The 23,169-nt window shown below is 39.1% G+C and overlaps 1 protein-coding gene across 2 annotated transcripts in view; it reads right to left on the bottom strand.

Annotated features, from left to right (window-relative positions):
* Window positions 1–23,169, bottom strand: part of kif26ab (kinesin family member 26Ab) — a 115,064-nt gene that overhangs the window by 28,906 nt on the left and 62,989 nt on the right. For both annotated transcript variants that reach the window (XM_079854257.1, XM_079854258.1), the window contains exon 4: window positions 21,620–21,786. In XM_079854257.1, coding sequence (XP_079710383.1) covers window positions 21,620–21,786 — 167 coding nt within the window. The remainder of the gene's footprint in view (window positions 1–21,619; window positions 21,787–23,169) is intronic.

Genomic DNA, 23,169 nt, shown 5'->3' on the forward strand with positions numbered 1-23,169 from the left:
TTATTTCTGACGGTATTGAGTGAATGAGTGATACAAAACATTTGAAAGTAATTCCATGGTGCATGACATCTTGTCCCAATACTTAAGAATCAGTGAAAAGCAAGATAGATCGGGTTCTCCAATGTTCCTCTACAAATAGCATGGAAACATGCAAATGGCTCAAATATATGGGATACATGGTTGTCAAGCAACATAAAAGATGCTTTGAGTTTTTGTTGAAATCAGAATGGACTTGAGTGTGTGTGGATGTAGGGTTGCGGGCTGAGGAAGGGGATTTTGAGCGTGTGTGGATGTGTGAACCAATGCACGTATCATGCCTGGCTTGCTTATGCTCTGTTGTGAGAGCCAAAGCATTTGGCTGTTTGTCAATAATCTTTGCAGTCTGTCTGCCTTTCAGCTTTTGTCAAATTAGAAAGAGGAATTCCTCAAGCTGACCGAGTCATTAGCCTCGAGAGCCATTAGCTTGTTTGTAGAGATTTCAGTCTGTCTCTCTCTTCGTCCAGATAGCCTTTGTAGCTAATTGCCATGTTGGCCCTATTTACCATCCCTGACATTTTCTTTTATAGTAACAAGGTCTTTTTTCTTTCTCTTGACAAAGGATAACAAAGCTCTGGATGCTATGGATCACCGTGAATGATTTCAGACTACATTACCAACGTTTCCATACCGATATCTCCAAATATCCTTCATCACTGTAAGATCAGCAGGTTGTTTACAGCAAACACATGTACTTTTGATTCTTGTACAGCTTCTATGAGTTATCAAACTTAATACCTATCAGATAGTACTTGTGCGTTAGAAAGATTAAGAAATAATCAAATAGTATTCCATTATCTCCAATTATCAATGAGAAACAATTCTATACTAGATCAATTTGCCTGCTTGGAATGATCTTTATTTTGAAACCAGCGATAAAACATATTCAGTATGTGGATAAGTACTGGGAAAACAAAAAATAATATCCAGTAGAGCAGGTTATAGTCAGACAATGTTCTTCTCTTTTATCAATGAAGGTGCATTAACCCATTAATCACTTACTGAAGCATGTGCCAATCAAAGCTTCACCATTTAACCTCTTCCTGTGATTAAGATATTATGACATCACTTCATGGGCATCGAAAGATGATGTCATCCTCTTTTACCCACAGCCACTGGCCTGAAACAAGATTTAGTAGTCAGGTCAAGAGGCTGAGAGTAGAAACCCATGTGTCAGAGAGAGCTTTCAGCGAACAGCAAGATTCATCAAGCTATTGCAACAGTTTACAGTACAGTAAAAGAGTGTATATGTGAATGTTGAGTTTAGTCAGGCTCTTAAAAATAATAATGTTTTCTCATTTAAAAGCCCAAACTAATCTGACTTTTGTTCTTGCAAAAAGGAAATGTTTAGCAGGATGTTCAAGATGCTATTTTCAATACAGTGGAAGTGAACGGTGACCACGACTGTCTCTGGTCCCTAACCACTTCCATTGCATGGAAAAAAAGCAATAAGGACATTCTCTTAAACATATCCATTTGTGTTTAATACAAGAAAGCGAGTCATAAGAGTTTTAGTCTCGTGTCGCCAGACCTTCAGACTGACAGCAGAAGGTATGGACTTCATCGCAGCTTTCATTGGCCAAGGACTGCCCAAGAGGACATTTGACTGACATGCAACGCAACCAATCACAGTTCGTTTTGTTCCGCGTCATGTTTAGGGGAGTGAAAATGTAAAGTCGGAGTCCCTACAGACTGGCTTCTAATAAATAAATTATAAATCTAATCAATTATATATTCAAGAACATTGTACAAGTTTACTGCAACAATGGAGCCTCGAATATCACATAGGAAATCCAGCGTTTAGTTGATCCTGGTATGCGCTCATTGTCACAGTTGTAAACATAATGGCTTTCTTCTTCAATGAGGGGGGTTTTCGGCTTTGTTTTCAGGCAGACTGTTAAAGAACGTGACACACACATCTCCTGGACAATCCTGTAGAATTCAACCAACCAGATGACAACTTCGAAAATCCTGAAGTGAAGTGTTTCCAGTTAAGTGCTCCATATGCATCAGACGTTCAGCCAACGGTCCGTGGCTGAGACTATCAGAGTTTGAAACAATGAAAGAATGTTCATTTTTGGGTGAACTCTCCCTACACTCTCTCATACTTTCTTTAATATTCACCTTATATTTAATATCGTTTAAAAGTTTCTCCTAGCCATAATAAGAACCACACATGCAACATAAGACAAGTGAACAGGATTTCTTTAAATAACCAAAGACATATGGAGTTGGTTATACAAGTAACCTGGAGTCTTAAGTTTCTTTCCCACGGAAGTAAGAAACGTGTTCTGACAGAAGCAAATCCAGAAAGAGTATGTGAGAAAGTTTTGTGTTAGTCCACAGCTGCACATTGACTGAAATTATCAATCATTTGTATATTTTCTGCAGAAAATATACTCTCTCACATTATGCTTTAGTGCTAAAGAGGGTCGAATCACAAGTACAAAGCAAAAATCTCTGTCTGCAGAAGACGTGTACAAAAGTAAGATAAGAATATTATAAATCTCATTCATTGGAATAATTAGATGGACGGGATGGTATGGATATTCTTTTTTATGAGCAGTAGGAGGGGGACTCTCAACCTCCATTACTAAACACTTCCTTGGAGCACTTATGACCTGAGGCTTCAGTCACCCGGTAACATTATCCCTCATTAAAACAGAGTGTACATGAGAGCATGCTGTGTGATATCTGTAAAATTGGAGCATTATGTCAATACAGAAATCACCACAGGGCAGCTTTGGCTGTTCATTGAGCTACTACTGTAAAATATAGCCTAATCATAATGCAGTGTAGCTCATAATTATAATAAGTCACTGAAATGTGTAAAGTGATGGGCTACTGTGTTATTGCAATGCAGTGTAAATGAGATCAAATGCACTCTAGAGTTACTTAGTCCTTAGCCTTGTGGAAAGAATATATGCTATAAAAACTGGCCTGGTCATGGTCAGAGTTCAGGTTGATTGGGACGCTTTTTCCAAGTCATCTCAATGTCAAAAAGTGCCCTATTAGAAATTATAAAACTATAGAAATTATTTTTACAACATGCCAAAAATATAGTCCATAGATATTAATTTTTTAAATAAAACAAAAAATCTCAGAATATCAATGTTTCCAACATATGAAAAGTCCACCAAGATTAAAAGAAAATTATCCACGCAACACTAAAAGATTCAAAGAGGCAAAAAGTGAAGAGAGAGAGAGAGAGAGAGAGAGAGAGAGAGAGAGAGAGAGAGAGAGAGAGAGAGAGAGAGAGAGAGAGAGAGAGAGTGATTTCTGTGTGAGAGTGTGAAAAAGTAGGGACAAAGGACAATGTGGAAGGAGAATAAAAAGCATAAAATTGCATCAAATGTGTTGAGAGCAAGAGAGAGACTTATATGGAGAGACAGAAGGATAGAGGAAGGGAGGGGAGGTTGAGTATGAGACACAGAGGTGAAAAACCAGAGAGCCAAAAATCAGAAAATGAGATGGAAATTAAAAAAGAAAGAGGGTGAGGACCTCTCGAGAGTGAAGAGAGACAGAACACATCCAGAAAGTGAGTGAGAGAGAGAGAGAGAGAGAGAGAGAGAGAGAGAGAGAGAGAGAGAGAGAGAGAGAGAGAGAGAGAGAGAGAGAGAGAGAGAGAGAGAGAGAGAGAGAGAGAGAGAGAGAGAGATCATCTCAAAGGTAGATAGCTTGAGTGCTCGAGTGATCAGTCTGGTCTTTGTGTTTTGGCTGGGAGCCAGTCAGCGGCTGTCTGAACGGAGGTAAATCATTTTGAGCCCGAGAGTAGCACACTGAAAAATGATCGCTCAAGTCGGGCCGGGCTCAGCTAGGGATTGTCTCGTTCCCTCAGCAGGCCAAGGGTGGAAATCCCCAGCCAGACCCAAATAAATGAAGCAGTCTAAAAACGTTCTAATTAAAAAGAAAAAGGACAAGAAAATCCCCAGGAATTACTGAATTGGGAAATGCAGTGTTTCTTTAGACTGTATGTTTATATTTGCATGTTAATCCCTTTATATATTTTATGCAAAGTAATTGGAAGAACCATTGCATTGTGTGAATTGTGTGAACCAACTAGCTGGCTGACTTGTTCAAATGTCCTTAAAAGCATTAAAGCAAATAGTAGCAAGTAGTTTGAAAGCTCTGACCACTCTGGGCTTTTCTCAAGTTCTCATGCACACTGGTATTTTGCAAACCTCTTTCCCTAAACCAACCTAAGCTGGTTTGCTCATCTACGTTGGTCTCCCAGCCTGGTCAGGCTACTCTGTTGGCTGGTTTCAGGGGGGGTTTGGGCCCTTTTCAGCTGGTCACAGTTAAACATCAGCTTGGCCAATCTGGTAAGATTCAACTCGATTTAACAGGCGGACCAAACTCTGGTCAAATAAAAAAAAATGTTCATACATACAGTGCCCTCCACAATTATTGAACCCCCTGGTAAATATGATCAAAATTGGCTGTAAAAAATAAATCTGCATCGATTATCCTTGTGATCTTTCATTCAAAAAATGTGCAAAATTCTAACCTTTCATTGAAGTAAAAGAATTGAAAGTGGGGGGAAAATCACATTATGAAATAAATGTTTTTCTCCAAAACACGTTGGCCACAATTATTGAAACCCTTTCATTAAATACTTTTTGCAATCTCCTTTTGCCAAGATAACAGCTCTGAGTCTTCTCCTATAATGCCTGATGAGTTTGGAGAATAACTGACAAGAGATCAGAGACCATTCCTCCACACAGAATCTCTCCAGATCCTTCAGATTCCCAGATCCATGTTGGTGCTTCTCCTCTTCAGTTCAGCCCACTCATCAGGTCAGGGGACTGAGACGGTCATGGCAGAAGCTTCATTTTGAGCTCCGCAACAAATTTTTGTTTTGATTTTGATGTTTGTTTTGGATCGTTGTCCTGATGGAAGATCCAACCACAGCCCATTATAAGATTTCTAGCAGAAGGCGTCAGGTTTTGATTTTTTATCTGTTGATATTTGATAGAATCCACAATGCCATGTATCTGAACAAGAAGTCCAGGACCTCCAGCAGAAAAATATGCCCACAACATTAAAGATCCAATGGTATATTAAATTGTACACATGGGGTACTTTTTATCCTTGTGTTCACCAAACCCATCTAGTGTGTTTGCTGCCAAAAAGCTCTGTTTTAGTCTCATCTGACCACAGAACCCTGTGTTGTTTGAAGATCCAGTCGTGTCTGACAATTAAATTTGCTGGAATTTGTTTTTGGATGAGCGAGGAGGTTTTTTTTTAAACCCTCCCAAACAACATGTGGGGATGTAGGGGTTGTTTGATAATTTTTTTTTTAGGCTTTCTGACCCTAAGACTCAACTAATCTCTGCAATTCTCCATCTGTGATCCTTGGAGAGTCTTTGGCCACTCAAACTTTCATACTCGCCGTGCATTAAGACAGTATAGACACACGTCCTTTTCCTGGCAGATTCATAACATCTTTAGTTGGTTATAACTTCTTAATTATTGCCCTGATGGTCAAAATGGGGATTTTCAATTCTTTAGCTATTGTCTTACAGCCACTTTCTAGTTTGTGATGCTCAACAATCTTTTGCTACGCATCAGAACTGTATTCTGTGGTTTTACTCATTGTGATGGATGATTAAGGGGATTTGGCCTTTGTGTTTCCTCATATTTAAACTCCTGTGAAACACGACTTCGTAGCTGGACAGAGCTGGACAGTTTCATGTTCCTAGTCACCCTGGTGTACTAAAAAAGGTAAATATTAATGGGAATATACTTCAGAGATATTTTACTCGTAAAAAATTCTAGGGGTTTCAATAATTGTGGCCAACATGTTTTGGAGAAAAACATTTATTTCATAATGTGATTTCCCCCCACTTTCAATTCTTTTACTTCAATGAAAGGTTAGAATTTTGCACATTTTTTGAATGAAAGATCACAAGGATAATCGATGCAGATTTATTTTTTACAGCCAATTTTGATCATATTTACCAGGGGGTTCAATAATTGTGGAGGGCACTGTATGCAGACCTTAGTACCAATCTCAATTTAACCTATCTGTCTGTAGTTTTGTTAGCTTGTTTGTGTGTGTTTGGTTAGGGTTAAATCGAGAGTATACTTCCCTTGCCTTTCCAGATTCTGGACAGTTCACATGACATAATTTTCGCCATTAGCACAGTTCACTAATGTCCACGCGCAGCTCTATATTTGTGTCTGCGTGGACTTGTGTGCTCAACTGTGCACGAGTAGAAGCATTTCACATTACATTAAGTAAAATTAAGCGTTAGCTTTTGGTCAAAAGTAATGTCCCAATGTTTAACTAGTAGTCTACTCTACAAGACTAGACTGTCATCCAATATGCTCTATTTAGCAAACATGTTCTTTTTATTAAGTGTTTACTGTAGGTTTACGGGCTATTGTGCATTCACTAGCATGCTTGGCTAGCAGATAGGTGCTAACGCTACAGTTCCTGCTTCCTGTGCTAGTTTTGTGGCTCATAAAACAGTAAAATAAAAATCAAAGTACCACCAAACATGTCCACAAAGTCAAGCCTATCACCTCCATTAATACCAACAGCAAAGAAAAGAGAGCACAATTCTGTTTACAGTGCATGAAAAAAGGCCGCTAAAGCATTTTGAAGAGGGGCGAGCGAGTGAACGAGAGACGCATTGTTGTCTTTTTGCTGTTCCTAAATTACCCCCTCAATGGCATCCCTGAACAGACAGGATGTGTAGCTAATCCAAGCTTGGCTTGTTGTGACTTAACCACGGTGGGGAGGTAGAACAGAAGCCATAAACGTGGCCAAGATTTTTTTTTTATTTAATGAGTTGCAGCATTCAATCCTGAGCCCCTAGAGAAAAAGCTCTGGAAAGCCACAAATTGAAGATAGTAATGGGGTTGTCATTTTTTGAAGATATTCTCTTTTTATTCATGCGAGGTGTAGCCTGGTTGCTCTTCCGGAGTTTGTTTAAAAGCACAGCAAGCTAACGTTTAAGGAAGATCAATTCCATTTTAGCAGAAAACTGACAGATAACCAAGACTCTCTCGCGTCTCTCTCGCGCACTCTCTCTCTCTCCCTGTTTACAAAGATTACCATCTACTTTCATCTCATCCGTGATACATCTCTCTATCTCTTCTCTTTGCACCGCCAGGATTTGTTCTACAGGTAGACAACCCGCAGCATCAGGTTTCACTAAAAGGGTGTTGAGGAAAAGGAATTTAATTACAGGACAAGTGCGTGGAATGGGATAATCCTGCCTACACACGCTACAAAAAGCGCAACCCAAGTAAGGAAGGAGTCAGTGAAACTAGCTGACACCGCAAGGTCCGATCAGACACTTGACCAGACGTGCTCTTGACTAGGACCTTGAACTATGTTTGCGTGATTAAGATGTTTCAGCCATTTCAGACCTAAAACTAATTGCTTATAACTGACTTTTACAAATTACCGTCACTTTGCCCACTAGGTACAAACAGAAGCTTTGCAATGTCGGGTGGCCGAGTCAACAAGAGCATCCTACCTCTCCACCTTGCCTTAGCTCTCATTCATTAATCACTGTCTGGCAGGGAGGACACCTAACGCTTATTTGTTTGCACTCTTTTACTCTGAGGCTATTACAACAAACAACCCCAGTGGCTGCTGGGAATATCTGTGCATGATTAATCAGATAAAGCCTGGAACATCAGGGTTTAGAAATGAAGAGGGGAAAGAGAGAAAGAAAGAAGTGACCATGGAAGGTTAGAGGATAGGGGAAAAAACAGATGTTCAGGAAACAGGGGTGCGGAACGAAGGTTGTCTTTTGATTGTCGTGGGCTCAAGTTGACAATATGGAAGCAAAGGGAGTTGTGGCCATCTCCCAATGTATTCAATTTATATGAATTATGGTGTTTTGCAACGTGGGTATTTTTTGATGATAATTACATTTCACCATGCAAAGAATGCAAATTATTTTAAATGTCCCATCTGCATTTGATTTATAAATAATGAAACCATAAAGTGTGTCTATTATATGGGACTTTGTGTGTGCACTGCAGCAACAATCAGGTTTTGATCAGTTTCTAGACCTCACTCAGAAGAGAAAGAAACAGTTATGAATGTCAAACTGAAAAGATGCATTAACAATGTAATAAATAAAAACAAAAAAATAATTGCATATGCAAAGCATAACTTTGGCAACCCTAGTAAAAAAAATATTTGGGTAAAGACAGGAGGCAGTGTAATCACCAAGGGACGTGAACATCCATCTATGCCATTTACATAATACATCCCATTCAAAAATGCAATAAATATGTCAATAGTCAATAGTCTTTATTGACTAATGATCATGTTGTCATAGACAGAAAGACGGATGCTTCCCTAAACATACAGGATGAGAACCACACAGCTGCCGGGTTTATAAGACTAATAACATCATTCAATTGACTTCATACAGCCACCAATATATGAGAAGATTATTACATTCAGTGGTGACCTTCACACTGCAATATAATCATTACCATTGCAATGTGCATAGATGCGCTCTTAAACGGCAGGAATGCTATCAATCCATACCATGTGATGCATTATCACAGCTCATAGCCTTGCAACAGACAAAATCCAAGAAACTTGCCATTAAGAAACCCATAGGTTATAGCAATAACCCAAAGTATGTTCATTAATAAGAGGCCCTAGCCCTACACATAAGCTTTTATGAGCGCCCTCTGGTGCTAATGCAGGAATTCAGGTTGTTGGTTCTAGCAACTTACTACTGAAAAGGAGAGAGAGAGATAGCGCTAATGGGATTCTCAGCTCTCTGCAAGAGGCTCTCACACATGCTGGGTCATGAACTGATTACAGGCTGTAATCCACTCCATTTCAGTCAATCTGCATGCAGAGTAGCTTTCAACAAATAAAAACAGCAGATCAACTCCCTCTCTGTCTCTTATTTCCACTCCACCCCCCTCTTTACCACAAACCTTCACTGCCTTAATGTGCTGTGAAAACAATTTCACATCCTCACAAATAAACATTAATACTCAGTGAACTAAAATGGATAAACTTTAGCCTACTGAGATTAGTTTTACAGACCACTTGCCTGAACATTTCCATGGGCTAGGAACAGCAAGTCAATGTATGGCTAACATGTAATTAACAATTTTGTTACCTAGGATGCTATGAGCTAACACAAAAAAACTAAGATTCAACTCGATTCAACAGGTGGGCAAAACTTTTCCTGAAATGCTAGGAAAAATGATAGGGGCGGTAAACAATTGCAATGAAAACAATGTTGCATTCTTTACTATTCCATTAGCCAAAATGTAGGAAAAAATCAACCCACTATCCCATCCTATTAGTAGATGTACCATGAACAATTTGGTCCACCCGTTGAATCATGTGCAGGCTAAGCTAACATGCTGTGAGCTAACACGGTTAGCTTACAAGACATAAGCTAAGATTCAACTTTATTCAGCAAGTGAACCAAATTGTTCCTAGAACGCTAACTATCATGGGGCATCAAAAAAGCATTAGCAAATATCCTGGTAGCAAAACCAAGCACCCACGGGTAAAGATGGCAAATTTCAATTTCCTGCCCCAGCTGGGCAACCGCTATAGAGATTCAAAGTAATGCTAACATATTCTGCAAGTATTAAAGACATCCTTGAGGCGACATCTGTAGAGAGATTCAGGTTATAGCATCTCCTCCTTTGACAATAAAACTTTTCTTTATGGAATCAGTAGAATGTGTATAATCAGTAGTGTGTGTTTGTAATGACAAGCAGCAGGGATCTCATTAAGTAGTCTGGAATTTTGCTTGAGTTGCGGTAAAACATGCTACATGAATAAGTATGAACTGTGCACTTGGGTGGTATTGGGCTGGGAAATCAGGGGAAGGTTGAACACTAATTAGACATAACGCTGTTTTCATTTTTTTTTCTGCTCAGGCTCAAAGCTTAACCGGGTGGATTGTGGTGGGATTGTGAGCTGCTGCTTTTGTTCTCTCCAGCCACAACAGAGGATATTCGGGCTGGATGACCTCATGGGAATTTTCAACTTCAACCACATATGCTGTCTGAAAAGACAATAGGTAATAAACCTTTAAATGTATATTCCACTCGGTCTGGTTACACAACTAATAACCTCAGTTGATCTGATCTGTATTCCACAAATCCGGGCAAACCGGAGACCTCTTTAGAAGAGCCGCCGCTTCCCTCTTCTTCCTTATTTACTGTTTTCCCTTGTGAAATGGCTTTCAATTGTTATTTAGGGTTTGTTTTAATCAGCATTCTCGAGAAGTGTAAGCTTTGAGATGACTAATAAGGTGGCGACAGTGACTTGTCCATCATGCTTACTGTGCGAAGTACAGTGCTAAAGCAATTAAGAATCAAACCCTTGTTACGCCGCCGCACCGTGGGAATTCTGAAAGCAGCTACTATATACAGTATATATAGCTATTATATGCAGAGTGCTAGTGTGTAATTCCAGCCACCAATTATGCATTTTCAAACAATATACACGAGATTAACTAGAATCCCAGTTCAAAAAATACTTTCAAAGAACCCGAAGGCCTGCAAACAACACTTGGAATTTGACTGATTCGACAGCATTTATTTCCATAGTGTTGCAGCAAACATCAGCTCTCCTACAGGCCCACGTCTATTGAGTCCATAGACATGGATCAGCAGATCCATGCTGTCTGGGGGACTCGCTGATGCCTGCTTCTCTTCCTGTGGTGACTGTATGCGAGTGGGATGGCTTGGCTTCCTGACACAGCAGTTTTCATGCTTTTCCCTGAGCTGTCACAGACCCCCACTGTATGCATGAAAAACACCAACTGTTTGCAGCTTATATCCTTGTTTATTCAGGAAAAAGGTTTAGGTGGGTGCTATACTACGAACCACTTTGCATAACTGTCCCCAAAACAGGTATTTGTTGCCATGTTCTGTTTCTTCTGTTCTGCCCTGTTCCATGCTTCAAAATTAATTTGAGCCCTTTTACTTGGTATTAATCTATCATATGTGATCCAATAAAAATACAGGATCTGTATGGGTTCCCTCAAACCACCTTTGGACCCATCCAGGGATGTAAACCGCATAGCAAATGCTAATGCACTGTGTCACAATTATATTGTGCATTGTGTCCTACTTGCGTAAAACAACTATTGTGCCAAAACAAGGTGACATAAAGTGATGTACTACCATTAGGGGTCTGTAAGATTTCTTCATATTTTTGAAAGTACCATATGCTCACCAAGGCTGCATTTATTTGATTGAAAATTCAATAAAAACAGTAATATTGTGAAATATTATTACAATTTAAAAGAACTGTTTTTTATTTTAAAATGTTATTTATTCCTGTGATAGCAAAGCTGATTTTTTCAGCATCATTACTCCAGTCTTCAGTGTCAAATGATCCTTCAGAAATCAATCTAATATGCTGATTTGATGCAATGTTTGAAGAACAGCATTTCAAATAAAAATATTTTTAACTTAAATGTATTATAATGTTACTATAAATGTTTTTTTCTGTCACTTTTGATCAATTTAATGCATTATTTATTTTATTAAAAAAAAAAATTATGACCCCAACCTTTTGAATGGTATAGGCTTTAGTGTTTTTCCGCTTGCAACAAAACGGCATATGAGAAACATGCTAATACCAGAAGTAAACAAATTTTTCTCGGCTGACCACTTGTGATCCGATCTTCCAAGACAGATGTCAATAACAGGTGTAAATGGGGTCCAGATGTATTGTCACTGATCAGTAAACTGAGGTTTGAACGCTGTAGTATCATGTACTGTAAGAACATTTCATCCTGAGAAACAGATGTGTGAAAAACTGTTCACATAGCTGATGAGGTTTAGATATTTGGTTGTCTATATTGCATAAAAATGAATTGCTGTCACAACACTTCTAAACAGAGTGGGAACATACAGTTAACAGAAATGAATTTGTGAAGAGCAAATGCAGAAAGCTTCAAGATTGTGACATATGAGAGAGAATCCATTGTGATGCTAAACCGCTGACAGTACATTTGTTTCACAAGTGCTTCAAAGGTGAGTCTGCCTCCTTTCAGACAAAACAAAGAAGCTTTGGTGTTCTTCATGTTTTCTCGAAGGTGATAATCACCCCAGTGAGAACTGTTTGGGCTGAGAGACTCACAAAATGGGGGTTATTCACACAACCTGGGGGTGTGTAAAAAGCAGGAAGATCTGGGGAATAATGGAGAGAGTGGGTGGGAGACATTCAGCGGAGGTGGTCGCAGGTTATGGGGAGTGATTTTTAGTGGTGACATCTTGTAAAGGTGTGGGGGGTGGAAACAGGACAGAAGACACAGGACCACCACCTTGACATCAACACTGTGTGCACAGTATAACAAACCATTGCTTGTTGTATCATATTTCAATGTTATTTTGGTCCGGTTACTTTTATATTCTGTATATCTATGTGTTTGTGCATGTATATATAATGTTACTAATACATAGGAAATGGAAAGCATCTAATTTTTTACTATATACCAGTAAAGCTGAGGGCTATCCTTGGGTTGCATTTTTCATCCCAAAATCGAAATAACCCCTAATATACGAAGCCCTAATATAAAATTAACCATATTTTGGGACATCATTTTCATGACACATAAGCACATCTCATCCAATTCTCTTTACCACAATGCAAAAAAAAAAAAAAAAAAAAAACCTTTCCTTTCATTTGTATGGAATTTTACATTTTCCTTTGATTAAAGGGAAAAAATAAAGAATTTTATTCTGAAAAAAACAACAACTATATTACATTAGAGTTCTTTTTAAAAAAATGATGACCAATAAAAATGAAAATCCACTTCATAATGCAAAACCCAGGCATCATTTTCTTGATGCCAAATGTAGCTACTTCTCCTTTGATTTTGAGATAAAATGTGACCCAAGCATCTTCTTGTAAGATTCACTCATACCAGAACACTAAATGCAAAGGTGAATTATACACTAAAAATGGGGGATAATGCTGTTAAAGAGTGTGTTTGTGGATCAGTCCATTTGAGCACATCAATACTTCAGCCCAAAACCCTGAGGACAGGAAGTGGGCTTGGCTTGAGCAGATCCCTGGGGCTGCTGGCCTAGAGTGATAGATCCATCAACACCTCCATCATCCACCCTTACCACCCAAAACCACAAACCAGAACATCTCACGGCCCACCGCAGGCTCTTCACACCTGGACACTTTGCCCAGAGGGCCCCCCTCCTTCCCAGCCTACACTTCTCGAGTACCAGCCTCAGCTGCTCAATGACCATTACACACACACACACACACACACACACACACACACACACACACACACACACACACACACACACACACACACACACACACACACACACACACACTTACAGACAAACTCAAGCTTGATTAGGAGTAGAGACCAGCAGCTGGAGGTTCAGCCAGAGTAAATACACGGTAAAACAACAAGGCACATCTCAACACAGCACTGTCAACAAAACTGATCCTATTACAGCTAAAGTCAACGATAAAGGAGAGTACACTGCTTCTTTAAAAAAATAAAGACTCATGGAGAAGCATTTGCTAAACCCGACTCATTTGAGGAATATTTCAGACTGAGCCAGTTTAAATACAATTATTTGATTCATTTCAGTCATCACTAAAAATAAAGTCATATAGAAGTATTTGAACAGCCCAGTTCGTTTGAGAAACAGTGAATTCACTGAACCAGTTGAAAAACGATTCACTGATTCATTTGATTAATCACTCAAATGTTTTGACAAAAGTTTTGTAGTGAAATAGCTGTGCTTTGTAAACTGGTTCAACTGAATCATTGAAATATTTTCTGCAAGATCCTAAAAAAACATCATTACTCAACTTAAGCCAACAAGTTTTTCTTATATGGTTTCAGTTTCTTCAGTTACTTCAGTTACTTACTACTTACTTCAGTTTCATAGTGCCGCTCCAGTTACTTTCCTCCACAGTCCATGGTTTTCTCTCCCTCCAGCTGGGAGTGTTGGTATGGGGCATTAGTCCGAATCTGCCCACCATGAGTGGATATGTGTGTGGATTCACCTCACTGGCTACCAACTCACTGCATCAATGTTTTCAAAGTCCGCCACTATCAGCCTTGACTGAAGTGCTCCTGTTTCCCGGCTCCCGTCACTCAGCGGCGCAGCAGGGCCCGGCTCCGCTCCAGGGCCCGACCACTCAGCATTAATCTTTTCCCAATTTGTCCCTGTCAGGGATTAGTGCTGTCACTCAAAAACAGCCATCCACATGGATCATTTGCCTGTTTCTTTCTCCTCTGCTGTTCTCCTCTGTGTACTTTATCTCTCCATCTCTCTGCCCCTCCTGGATCTCTTTCTCGCTGTAATCCTCCGCTGTGATGGGTGGCCTACGGAGCCGACGTTATCAGCTTTAGCCGAGAGCTGTTGTGACTGTGTGTAAGAACTCTCAACAACCCCTCTCTTCTCTTTCACTCACCTCTCTACTCTACAGTCAACCATCCCCCATGTCACCATCCCATCGGCTCCATTAGAGCCCCGCCCCCTTGTCCCACCCATCAGAAGACCACTGTCCACATTAGCATTGACACAGCATGTGGGTGGAAAGGTGAATGGCATCCCCCCTGTTTACAACTCTTGGGATGCTTTATCATTATTGCCCCACTACAGCAGGAGAAGGAAGCAAATCGTCTGAACAATGAGATTAAACTGATGCATTTATGTACCTAATTGACTTTAAATTGGAACGCACAGTGAGAACTCAAGAATTAGGGGCAATGCTAGTCATAAAGGGTTACCCAAAGGGGTACCAAAATGCATCGACTGACCTTTCATTACAAGAGGAATAATTGTTAAATATCTACTAACTTATGCGCAGTTAGCCGCTCATGAAAGGTTACTTTAAAGCTTTGTAGTCTATACACATGCAAAACAAATCAAAATACAGGCCAAATGGAAGATATTTAAAGGTGTGTTCAGTAGTTTGGTGCTAATTTAAAAACGTTTTACAAGAAGATTCATCTGAATGTGTACGCTCACATGAGATGAAGACTGGACTCATAGTTTTCTACAAAAAGTGTTTAAAGGGTGTATGGTGTGGGAACACCCTCAATGTATTTTGCCATGTTGAAATCACATGACCTGCTTGTAGAGAATCCTCTTACTCATTGGCTTTGTAGATTCTCTTGTAGCATAGTGTTGGTGATGAAAAGAGCGAAAATTAGACAATGGAACATGCTTACTATTGCGCTTTACCAGCAGAGACAACAGGAGAATCAGTCTCCATCATCAAATATCGGTGTAGTTAACATAAAACTCAGAGACGATAATGCTTAACCATGTAGATAGATAGATATTTTCATTTATTAATTTATCACATGCTTTTATCCAAATGGATACATGGCAGCGTGGGGGGGGGGGGTGCTATTTTATTTAAAGAAATTAAAATAATTAAAGGATTAAATGGGATTTAATGGCATAAAGAAGAAATAAGAACTGTAAAAGAAGTGCTAGGTCAAATTATAGCCTATATAGTTGTGAAGTAGTCCATCTAAACTCTTTGCAAATAATATTTTATTTAAAAATATGCACACATTCACTCTTGTTTGTGTATAATGTCAAAAATGGAGAAACAAATCGTATCTCGTAACATTCAGTTATGAATTACGTAATTTAAATGACTGCATTTTCTATTAAAATGGAGAAATTACATTGAAAGAGTTGAGTGGTTTGCATCACTGTATGTTACTGTTGATCGTTAAACATCCATTGTAAAACAGTTGTCAAATATGAAATGTTTAGCTAATTATATCATACCACGCACGCACTCTTTCACTGTAAAAACTAAAAGTGGCGATTTGGAATTCACACTCATCTTCAGTGAACATTAAGTCCCGCCTTCTTTGATCTGATTGGCCATCATTTTGACATTGACGAGAGCTAAAAGACCGCTGAGGCAGATCAGCCTAAAAATGTACATTTTTAAACTGTCTGCCATCCTAACAACAAAAGAGTGGTGCGTAATGGAGCATTAAGAAATATAAAATATCGAGGGAGACAATATGACCATTTCCAATTTTTGAGGGGGAGAATTGTCTCCCTCAATGCCTATGGTCGTTGCAGCCCTGGTAGATTATAAGAATGTAAATCTATTTTGGACTTGTGTATTTGGTAACAAATACATAAAGGATATGATGTTATGTCAGTGATTAAGTAAGGAATAATTGACGACAGGCCGTTGAATTATTAGAAAAATAATGCACACCCGAGGTGGTAATGCGGTCACGACGCGAAGCGGAGTGGCCGTTCACCTCGGGTGTGCATTATTTTTCTAATAATTCAACGGCCTGAAGTCAATTATTCCGCTTATACTACAGTTACCACACCTCGAAACATTGTTCAGATTATGTATTTCAAGACGTTTGTAAAGTTTTTGTCATTAAAACGCTCTTGTATGTAGGTCTAATTTCTTACGCATCTAGTCAATGCCTCCGTTGCTAATTCCAAAACGTCATTTTAGAGTTAGTAACGGAGGTTTGAGCCACTGATAGCAGACTAATGCTGGGACACACGACTAGCTGACACATTCTCTGACTGTTTTCATCGACTGCAGCAGATTTTAAACACCGACTTTGAACACAGACTGAACGCGCTGAACACGCGTTTGGTCATGATCAGTCATAAGTATCAAATTACATTCATAACCGGCCTTAAAGTGTGTCCCCGGCTTTATGCAGTTATTAATGCAGTTATTATAGAGAGATGTTGCAAAAATGAGACAGAAAAGCATGTGCGTCAATATTATTATTTATTTATTAATTCAATTCGTTATAATTAATTTGTTCATTCATTTTTCTATTATTGACAGATGACAGTAGACTAGCCAAATAAATGAAACACAAAGCCCCTTTAACAAGTAGACCTATCAATAATTATTTATTTGTTATATATAAAAATCCGTGCTGCAGGACTATCCATTTATTTAGCCTATTTTCAGTTTAATTTTCTATTGATTATAGATAGCCTAGGACTATATACTTTATTTATTAAAATTAAACTGCATGTTTCCATTGATTGTGAAGCTAGACATTGAAAACTGCAGATCAAGCGCATGCGGCTGCATGTTATTTCTTGTTATGAATTGTATCCTATTTTCCGTTATTACCGTTAACTACGCGAAGTGATATGGAACTGTAATGCGGTCAAGACCTGCCTGGAACTACTTTAGCTGTGCGTTTCCCTGAAAATAATGCACACCTTAGAACGTTCTTCAACCAATCAGATTCAAGCATTCAACAGCCCTGTAGTATAAATAATAATAATTTAAAATGTTAAAATGTACTATTCTAGTTGGAACAACTGTGAACTAGTGTATAGGAAAGCAATTCAGATGTGTCACAAGAAAGAATGTCATTTCGTAGTTCATGTGGGCTAATGTCTCCCTTTCTTGTATCTTCAACTGGCAATGATGTTTATTGAAGCCACAACATAAACATCCCATGAATTAACTTCCCTTTGTTTCTATGGTTACTCCTTAAGACCAGCGCAACAAAGCACTTTGTCTGGTGAAAGTCTGGATTGTTGTTTAAGTAATTACAGTGGAATGTTTACTTCAATCATAGTCATTACTGTTTAAGCTCACCTGGACAGGCAACTAAAAATGAGTGCTAGGCCATAAAAAATGTTTAACAGTGTGTGCTCAATGCCACTGCAAGTCCACACACCAACAAACAGCTGTGCCTCTTACATGCTGACCAGCATACATGCATGTACAAACATATACCCTCCGTTTACACACCTTGAAATTGCAACCCTAAACTTGGACTGGGTGCTCACATAGACTGTAAAAAGAGTGGTCAACTAATGAGTTGTGTCAGCACTTTAAAAGGAATGAATTTTAGCACTACTTCAGCATCACACAATGTCTATATTGCATGTGAATAAGCATAATATGTAGACAGTGAAATCACAGTGCTTATAAGGCAGGAACAGTCTTGTCACATCACAATGCACCACTCACTTCCAGTGTAGACACATTGTAACAGGTACTGTTAGACTATTAGCATGCTAAAGCACAGCATGCTATCAGCATGCTACAACCCTCTCCGAGGAGGGCTTTTGTCACAAATTCGCAACCTTCAACAATACATTTGTTACAGTTAAAGGCATTATACTCTGTATGAAATTTTGTCATCCATACACATCAGTGTTTAAAGAACCTTTCAGTTAGATCACTAACCTAAAACTTCAGTGAAAGATTTGTATTCAGCACTTTCCCATTTAAAACCCATGATGCACATTCATACACAGACACACACACACACACACACACACACACACACACAAACACCAAGGGCCAGATTTACAGCTTGCGCCACCGCAAACCCTCTTTTGGCATTAAAAAACTATTGTCAGAGTTTACTAAAGACACGCAGTGAAAAACTAGCGCTGAAAAGGCGTGGACAGGGTTATTTTTGTTGCTGATCTATTTGCATTTGCATTTGTAGGAATTTTCCTCTCAGATGCAAAGTTTATGGGAGGAGAATATTTATATAAATCAAGCAAGGTGATTTGCTAAGGTTTGCGCTCGTCAATTTACTGGCATTTGTGCCATTATTTACCACCAAAAAAAAGGTAGATTCTAAAGGTAGAGGTAGAAAAGCTAGCTCTTGGTAGATTGCATTGGTCATTATGGAAATGATCTGGCTTCTTCTGCGTTCTTTAATTTGCGCATTGTCAGTAGATCACACACAGAACTTTCCACTCCCATAGGCACTTTTATGGGATTGTGCTCTCACGCTAATTTGCCATGTTTAGTAAATCTGGTCCCAAATCTTTTAGCATTCATTGCACATTTTATATCCACGTGGACAGGCGCTCTGATCTCTAGACAGACAAATCTCTCATCCTCATTTTCTTTCTCTTTGTCTCATCCCCTTTGGAGTCAATGGAGCATGTGGCCGTCTAAAACAGTCATATCCTTTTAATCAGTTCTACCCCAATTCCCTCCTAGCAAAAGCTCAGATGATTCATTCACATGACCCTGCACACGATGCTCAGTACCATTTCATCTCGCGGAGCACTGAGTTGGAATAGCCAAGGCATCCTAAAGCTCTGGGAATCTCTTTGGGCCTTGTGTCTGTATTCATTACAGGAGCCAGCTAGTATGTCAATACACTAATCATATGCTCCGCCACTCTGGAGCATATGCCGAGAATGGGGGTTAGGGAAAAGTCAACTTCTGAGCCATGCATCTACTCATCGTCCGCTTCTATTTTCTCAATAGATAATAAATACAGTACTGTCTGAATAAAAGAAAGTTAAATCACCATACTATAGCCAAAGATGCCTTACAAAAGGACTGTGGCAGTAGCATGGTTCAGCAATAGTACCAGATCTAATATCATTGAACTTACTGATTACCTTTTTCATAGATCAATGTATTTAAAAGGTACTTCAATACCATTATAGTAGTGTTCGTTTATAATGTAATACCATAATATATATTTTTTGGGGATGAAAGTTGAGAGACTGATATTGTAAGGCAATTATAAGGCAACATTTTGGCCTCAAGAAGAACTAAGATAACACATATAAGCAGTGAAAGCCATGTGTACATTAACTACACCCAAGAAACATTGTGATTAGAGCACTAAAACCATATTCAGAGGTGGTCAAAGATGGATTCTGATCACTGCTGTTCTGAAATTTTATTTAAAATGTTTTGGAATTAAATGGATAAGATCATAACACTGAATGGATGACTAGGAACAGATTTACTTTGTCCCCCGTTGCTCTCCTCTCCGCTGTGCAACTCTAATTGCACTCTAATTAACATTTGACTTACAAGAGGATCCAGCCTCCTGCTTGTTGTACAAGCAGTCTAAAGGCCCAGTGCACACAGAGGAATAACTGCAGCTCTGGATGTTCACTACCAGCTCTTAATTTAAATGTAGAAGTTTGATAATGACTAATTTAGAGGATGCCCCTCATACATTTTTTGGCAAGCCTAAAAGCAAGACATTGCACCGGCATTTCTTATTCTGCACACTCTGATCAGGTCAAACATCAGGTGTCTGAAAGTCTTAGTAAATTTCTAGGTGGAGCAAGACATGTTATTAAGATAGTAATGGCCTTGTTTTAAAATAAATAGCAAAGAATCACTTGCACTTGTTTTACTGCTTAAAACATGCATTTAAATCAACTAGCCTGACTTCTTATAGAAAACTAACATTGATGCAAACTTATGTCAGACCACATCTAGTCAAAGTCTCTCAAAACACGCCACAGATTGAGAATATTGAAAATATTAGGATTTTTACCACTCATGCATGTATGAGTGGATTGTCTATCCCATAGTCCCTGATCTAGTGCAGTTATTACATTTCTCTGTCTTTGTTTACTAATTTAATGACAGTTAGCCACATAAAATTAGTGGCTGTTATTAACAAAGTTATGTACAGTTTGTCCTAGTCTTGGAACCAGTATTCCAAGGATAATAGGGTGTCCAAAATGATAACTGACCTCATTCCAAACCATAACAATAAAATTCTTGGCAGGCAATACTATTTGCGATGAAACAAGAGGTGGTACCTGACATGATTTCCTACTTCTTCTGTTCATCCACCCAGGAGTTTAAATTAAGAGACCAAAACAAATCTATTTTCTCTCTCTCTTCCTCATCTTTCTCGTTCTGTGACGCAACAGCCTCCCTGCTATCCGCTTCTTTTGAAATCAATTCCAAAGAAAACAGACAAGCAATTATTAATCAGACTGAAAAAATTAACCTTGTCCAACATGGGGTCACATCTGTCTGTTGTCTCAGAATGACCTGGAAGTGATCGGGCAGGTGGCAGCATCCAAAGCGGATCTAAAACCTCGGCCGCCCTCATTCTCCACAAAGGGAGAGGCCCCTGAACACTCTTTAATGTCCCATGCTGTCACTTGGCTTGAGAAATATGTCAAATGTGTTTTCCAGGAGCATTCCAGAAGCATTCCTGTCACCACCCCTTTCCACATACCAGTGGAATTGAGAATACACTGACTTATAAAAGACTAGAATGCATGTTCCTAAAATCATGCCATCATTTAATTTAGGCACTGCTCTAGTAGACACTTCGATTCAAAGCAACTTTAAGTACACTTCCTACAGGGACAATTCCCCTGAAGCAACCTAGGGTTAGGTGTCTTTCTCAAGAAAGCTGGTTGCCAGTCTATAGCTACTATGCCAAAGCATAATACACCACATTATACCAAGTCCAAAATCTATAACCTTGGCATTATATTCTGAAGGTAAAAATTCTTAAGTATTTAGTTAAAGGTACACTATGTACAGTAACTTTTAACAGTAACACGCACAGGCGAGTAACGTATGTACGCAATGTCCCGCGAAACCCATCCTGCTAGGTCTAAAATATAAACACTTATAATAGGCTTACCATAGTGAATCAGGGTAAGTCAAAACGTCATGATAAGTCAAAAACGTTTTGGAAGAAGAATTGATGTATTGACTCATAATTTAAATTATGTTAATTTTGAACAAAAAAAAGTTACATAGTGTACCTTTAATAACAAAGCATTGCTATATATAGATGTTTGAGGATCCATTAAGTGATTTATGGTAAATGTGTTTTCTTACCTGATGAAGAAGGATGCCGCAGCTGAACTGGGATGGTCGGAGGAAGAGGGCATAGCCTGGCCAACCTGAACCTGACTTCTCTGTCTGGAGGGAGTTATGGACACTCTGGAGATGGTGGTGTCTGAAGACCATTCGCTCTGCTCTGCTTGACCCACGAGGCCTTGTGACTGGGGTGGGAAGAAGCAGGATTTATGATGCTTAAAACATTGGAATTCAATAATGAGATACTAAATTATCTTACGCTAACTTGCACAGTTCCAAGAATCCTATGCCTAGGCTACACCTTCTAGAAGAAACAGGCAGCAAGTCTTTACAAGGACATAGAGGCAGTTCCCTTGCGAATTATGTTTCAAAGGTCACGTATAAAAATGAAGTGGGTAACAATTACTCGCATGCATTTATGATAAAGTACATAATTAGCCACCAGGGAGGAACATTCATCCCTGTACTAAAGGTATGAATAGGGTTTCAATGGGTTGAGATTAGACAGGCACACAAGAAATGTGAAATCCTTAGCAAGATGCAGGGGTTGTCAATCCAGAAATGGGTCCACCAGGTCGGTCTCTCATGACCCAAGGCAATATAGGCACATCTTCCTCTGCACTCGAGAAAGAGGCCAGTTCAAGAAACTAGTCTTCTGTCAGTGTCTCCAATGGTATCCACACAAAAGCTTAGTGAAGGAATAGCAAGTGGGCGAGTTGAAGTGAACAGAGCATGATTCTATGAATCAACTATACATTCTGACATTTGAAATGTTGTTACTTAATTCTTGCATGGAGTCTGTGAGGAATTGCTTTTTCGCATTTTTGGAATAGGAATAGAGTTTTTAGAGTTCTTTTGCAGCTTGTTAAATATCCCTGAACTGGAAACCATTCATTCAGATATGTTTTCATTATTGTACCAAAGTCACTCTTTGTCTCAGAGGTCTGTGAGTAACTAAGTAGTTAAACCCACAATCAATATGATCTGTCAAGTGCTTGTTTTGAAAGTAGGCAGAGTGCTAAAAGGCTTCAGGTAAGGTTGGGCCATTTCCCAGAGACTATCGTGAGTTAAACACATTGAGCAATAGACAACCATGGCTTTAGCGTGGCATGTCAGCTACGTTGTGGTGGTTGTGCATAATGGCTGGATTAGTGTTTGCTCTGGATTCATGTCTGGCAACTAAAATAACATCATTAACAATCTTTTCATGAAGCATATCCCATCCAGTGCGTGATGTGTCGATGCAACTCTGACAGGAGAAATATTTATATAGGATGACATATGAGCTTCATACATCACAAACCTTCAGACACATGGAAGGATTACTCACATGAGGCGGACTACGACAAGTAGCATGCATTTTGAGATGTTTCTAGTTTGCACTTTGTTGAACTGTGACTTTTGGTTGAATAATTACTAAAACATAAGCTTCAACTTGAGGGATGGGGGATTCTAAACAAAGCAGAGAAAAAATGGATTTGTTTTGTTTGAGTTGTTTATGTCTGTTTATTCAGATGCCTCTGTATTGTGTTTATGTCTATAATTGCTTTCTGTTTAGGGTTGAAATC

This window comes from Squalius cephalus, assembly GCF_949319135.1.
Source record: "Squalius cephalus genome assembly, chromosome: 20".
In the NCBI taxonomy this organism is placed as follows: domain Eukaryota; kingdom Metazoa; phylum Chordata; class Actinopteri; order Cypriniformes; family Leuciscidae; genus Squalius; species Squalius cephalus.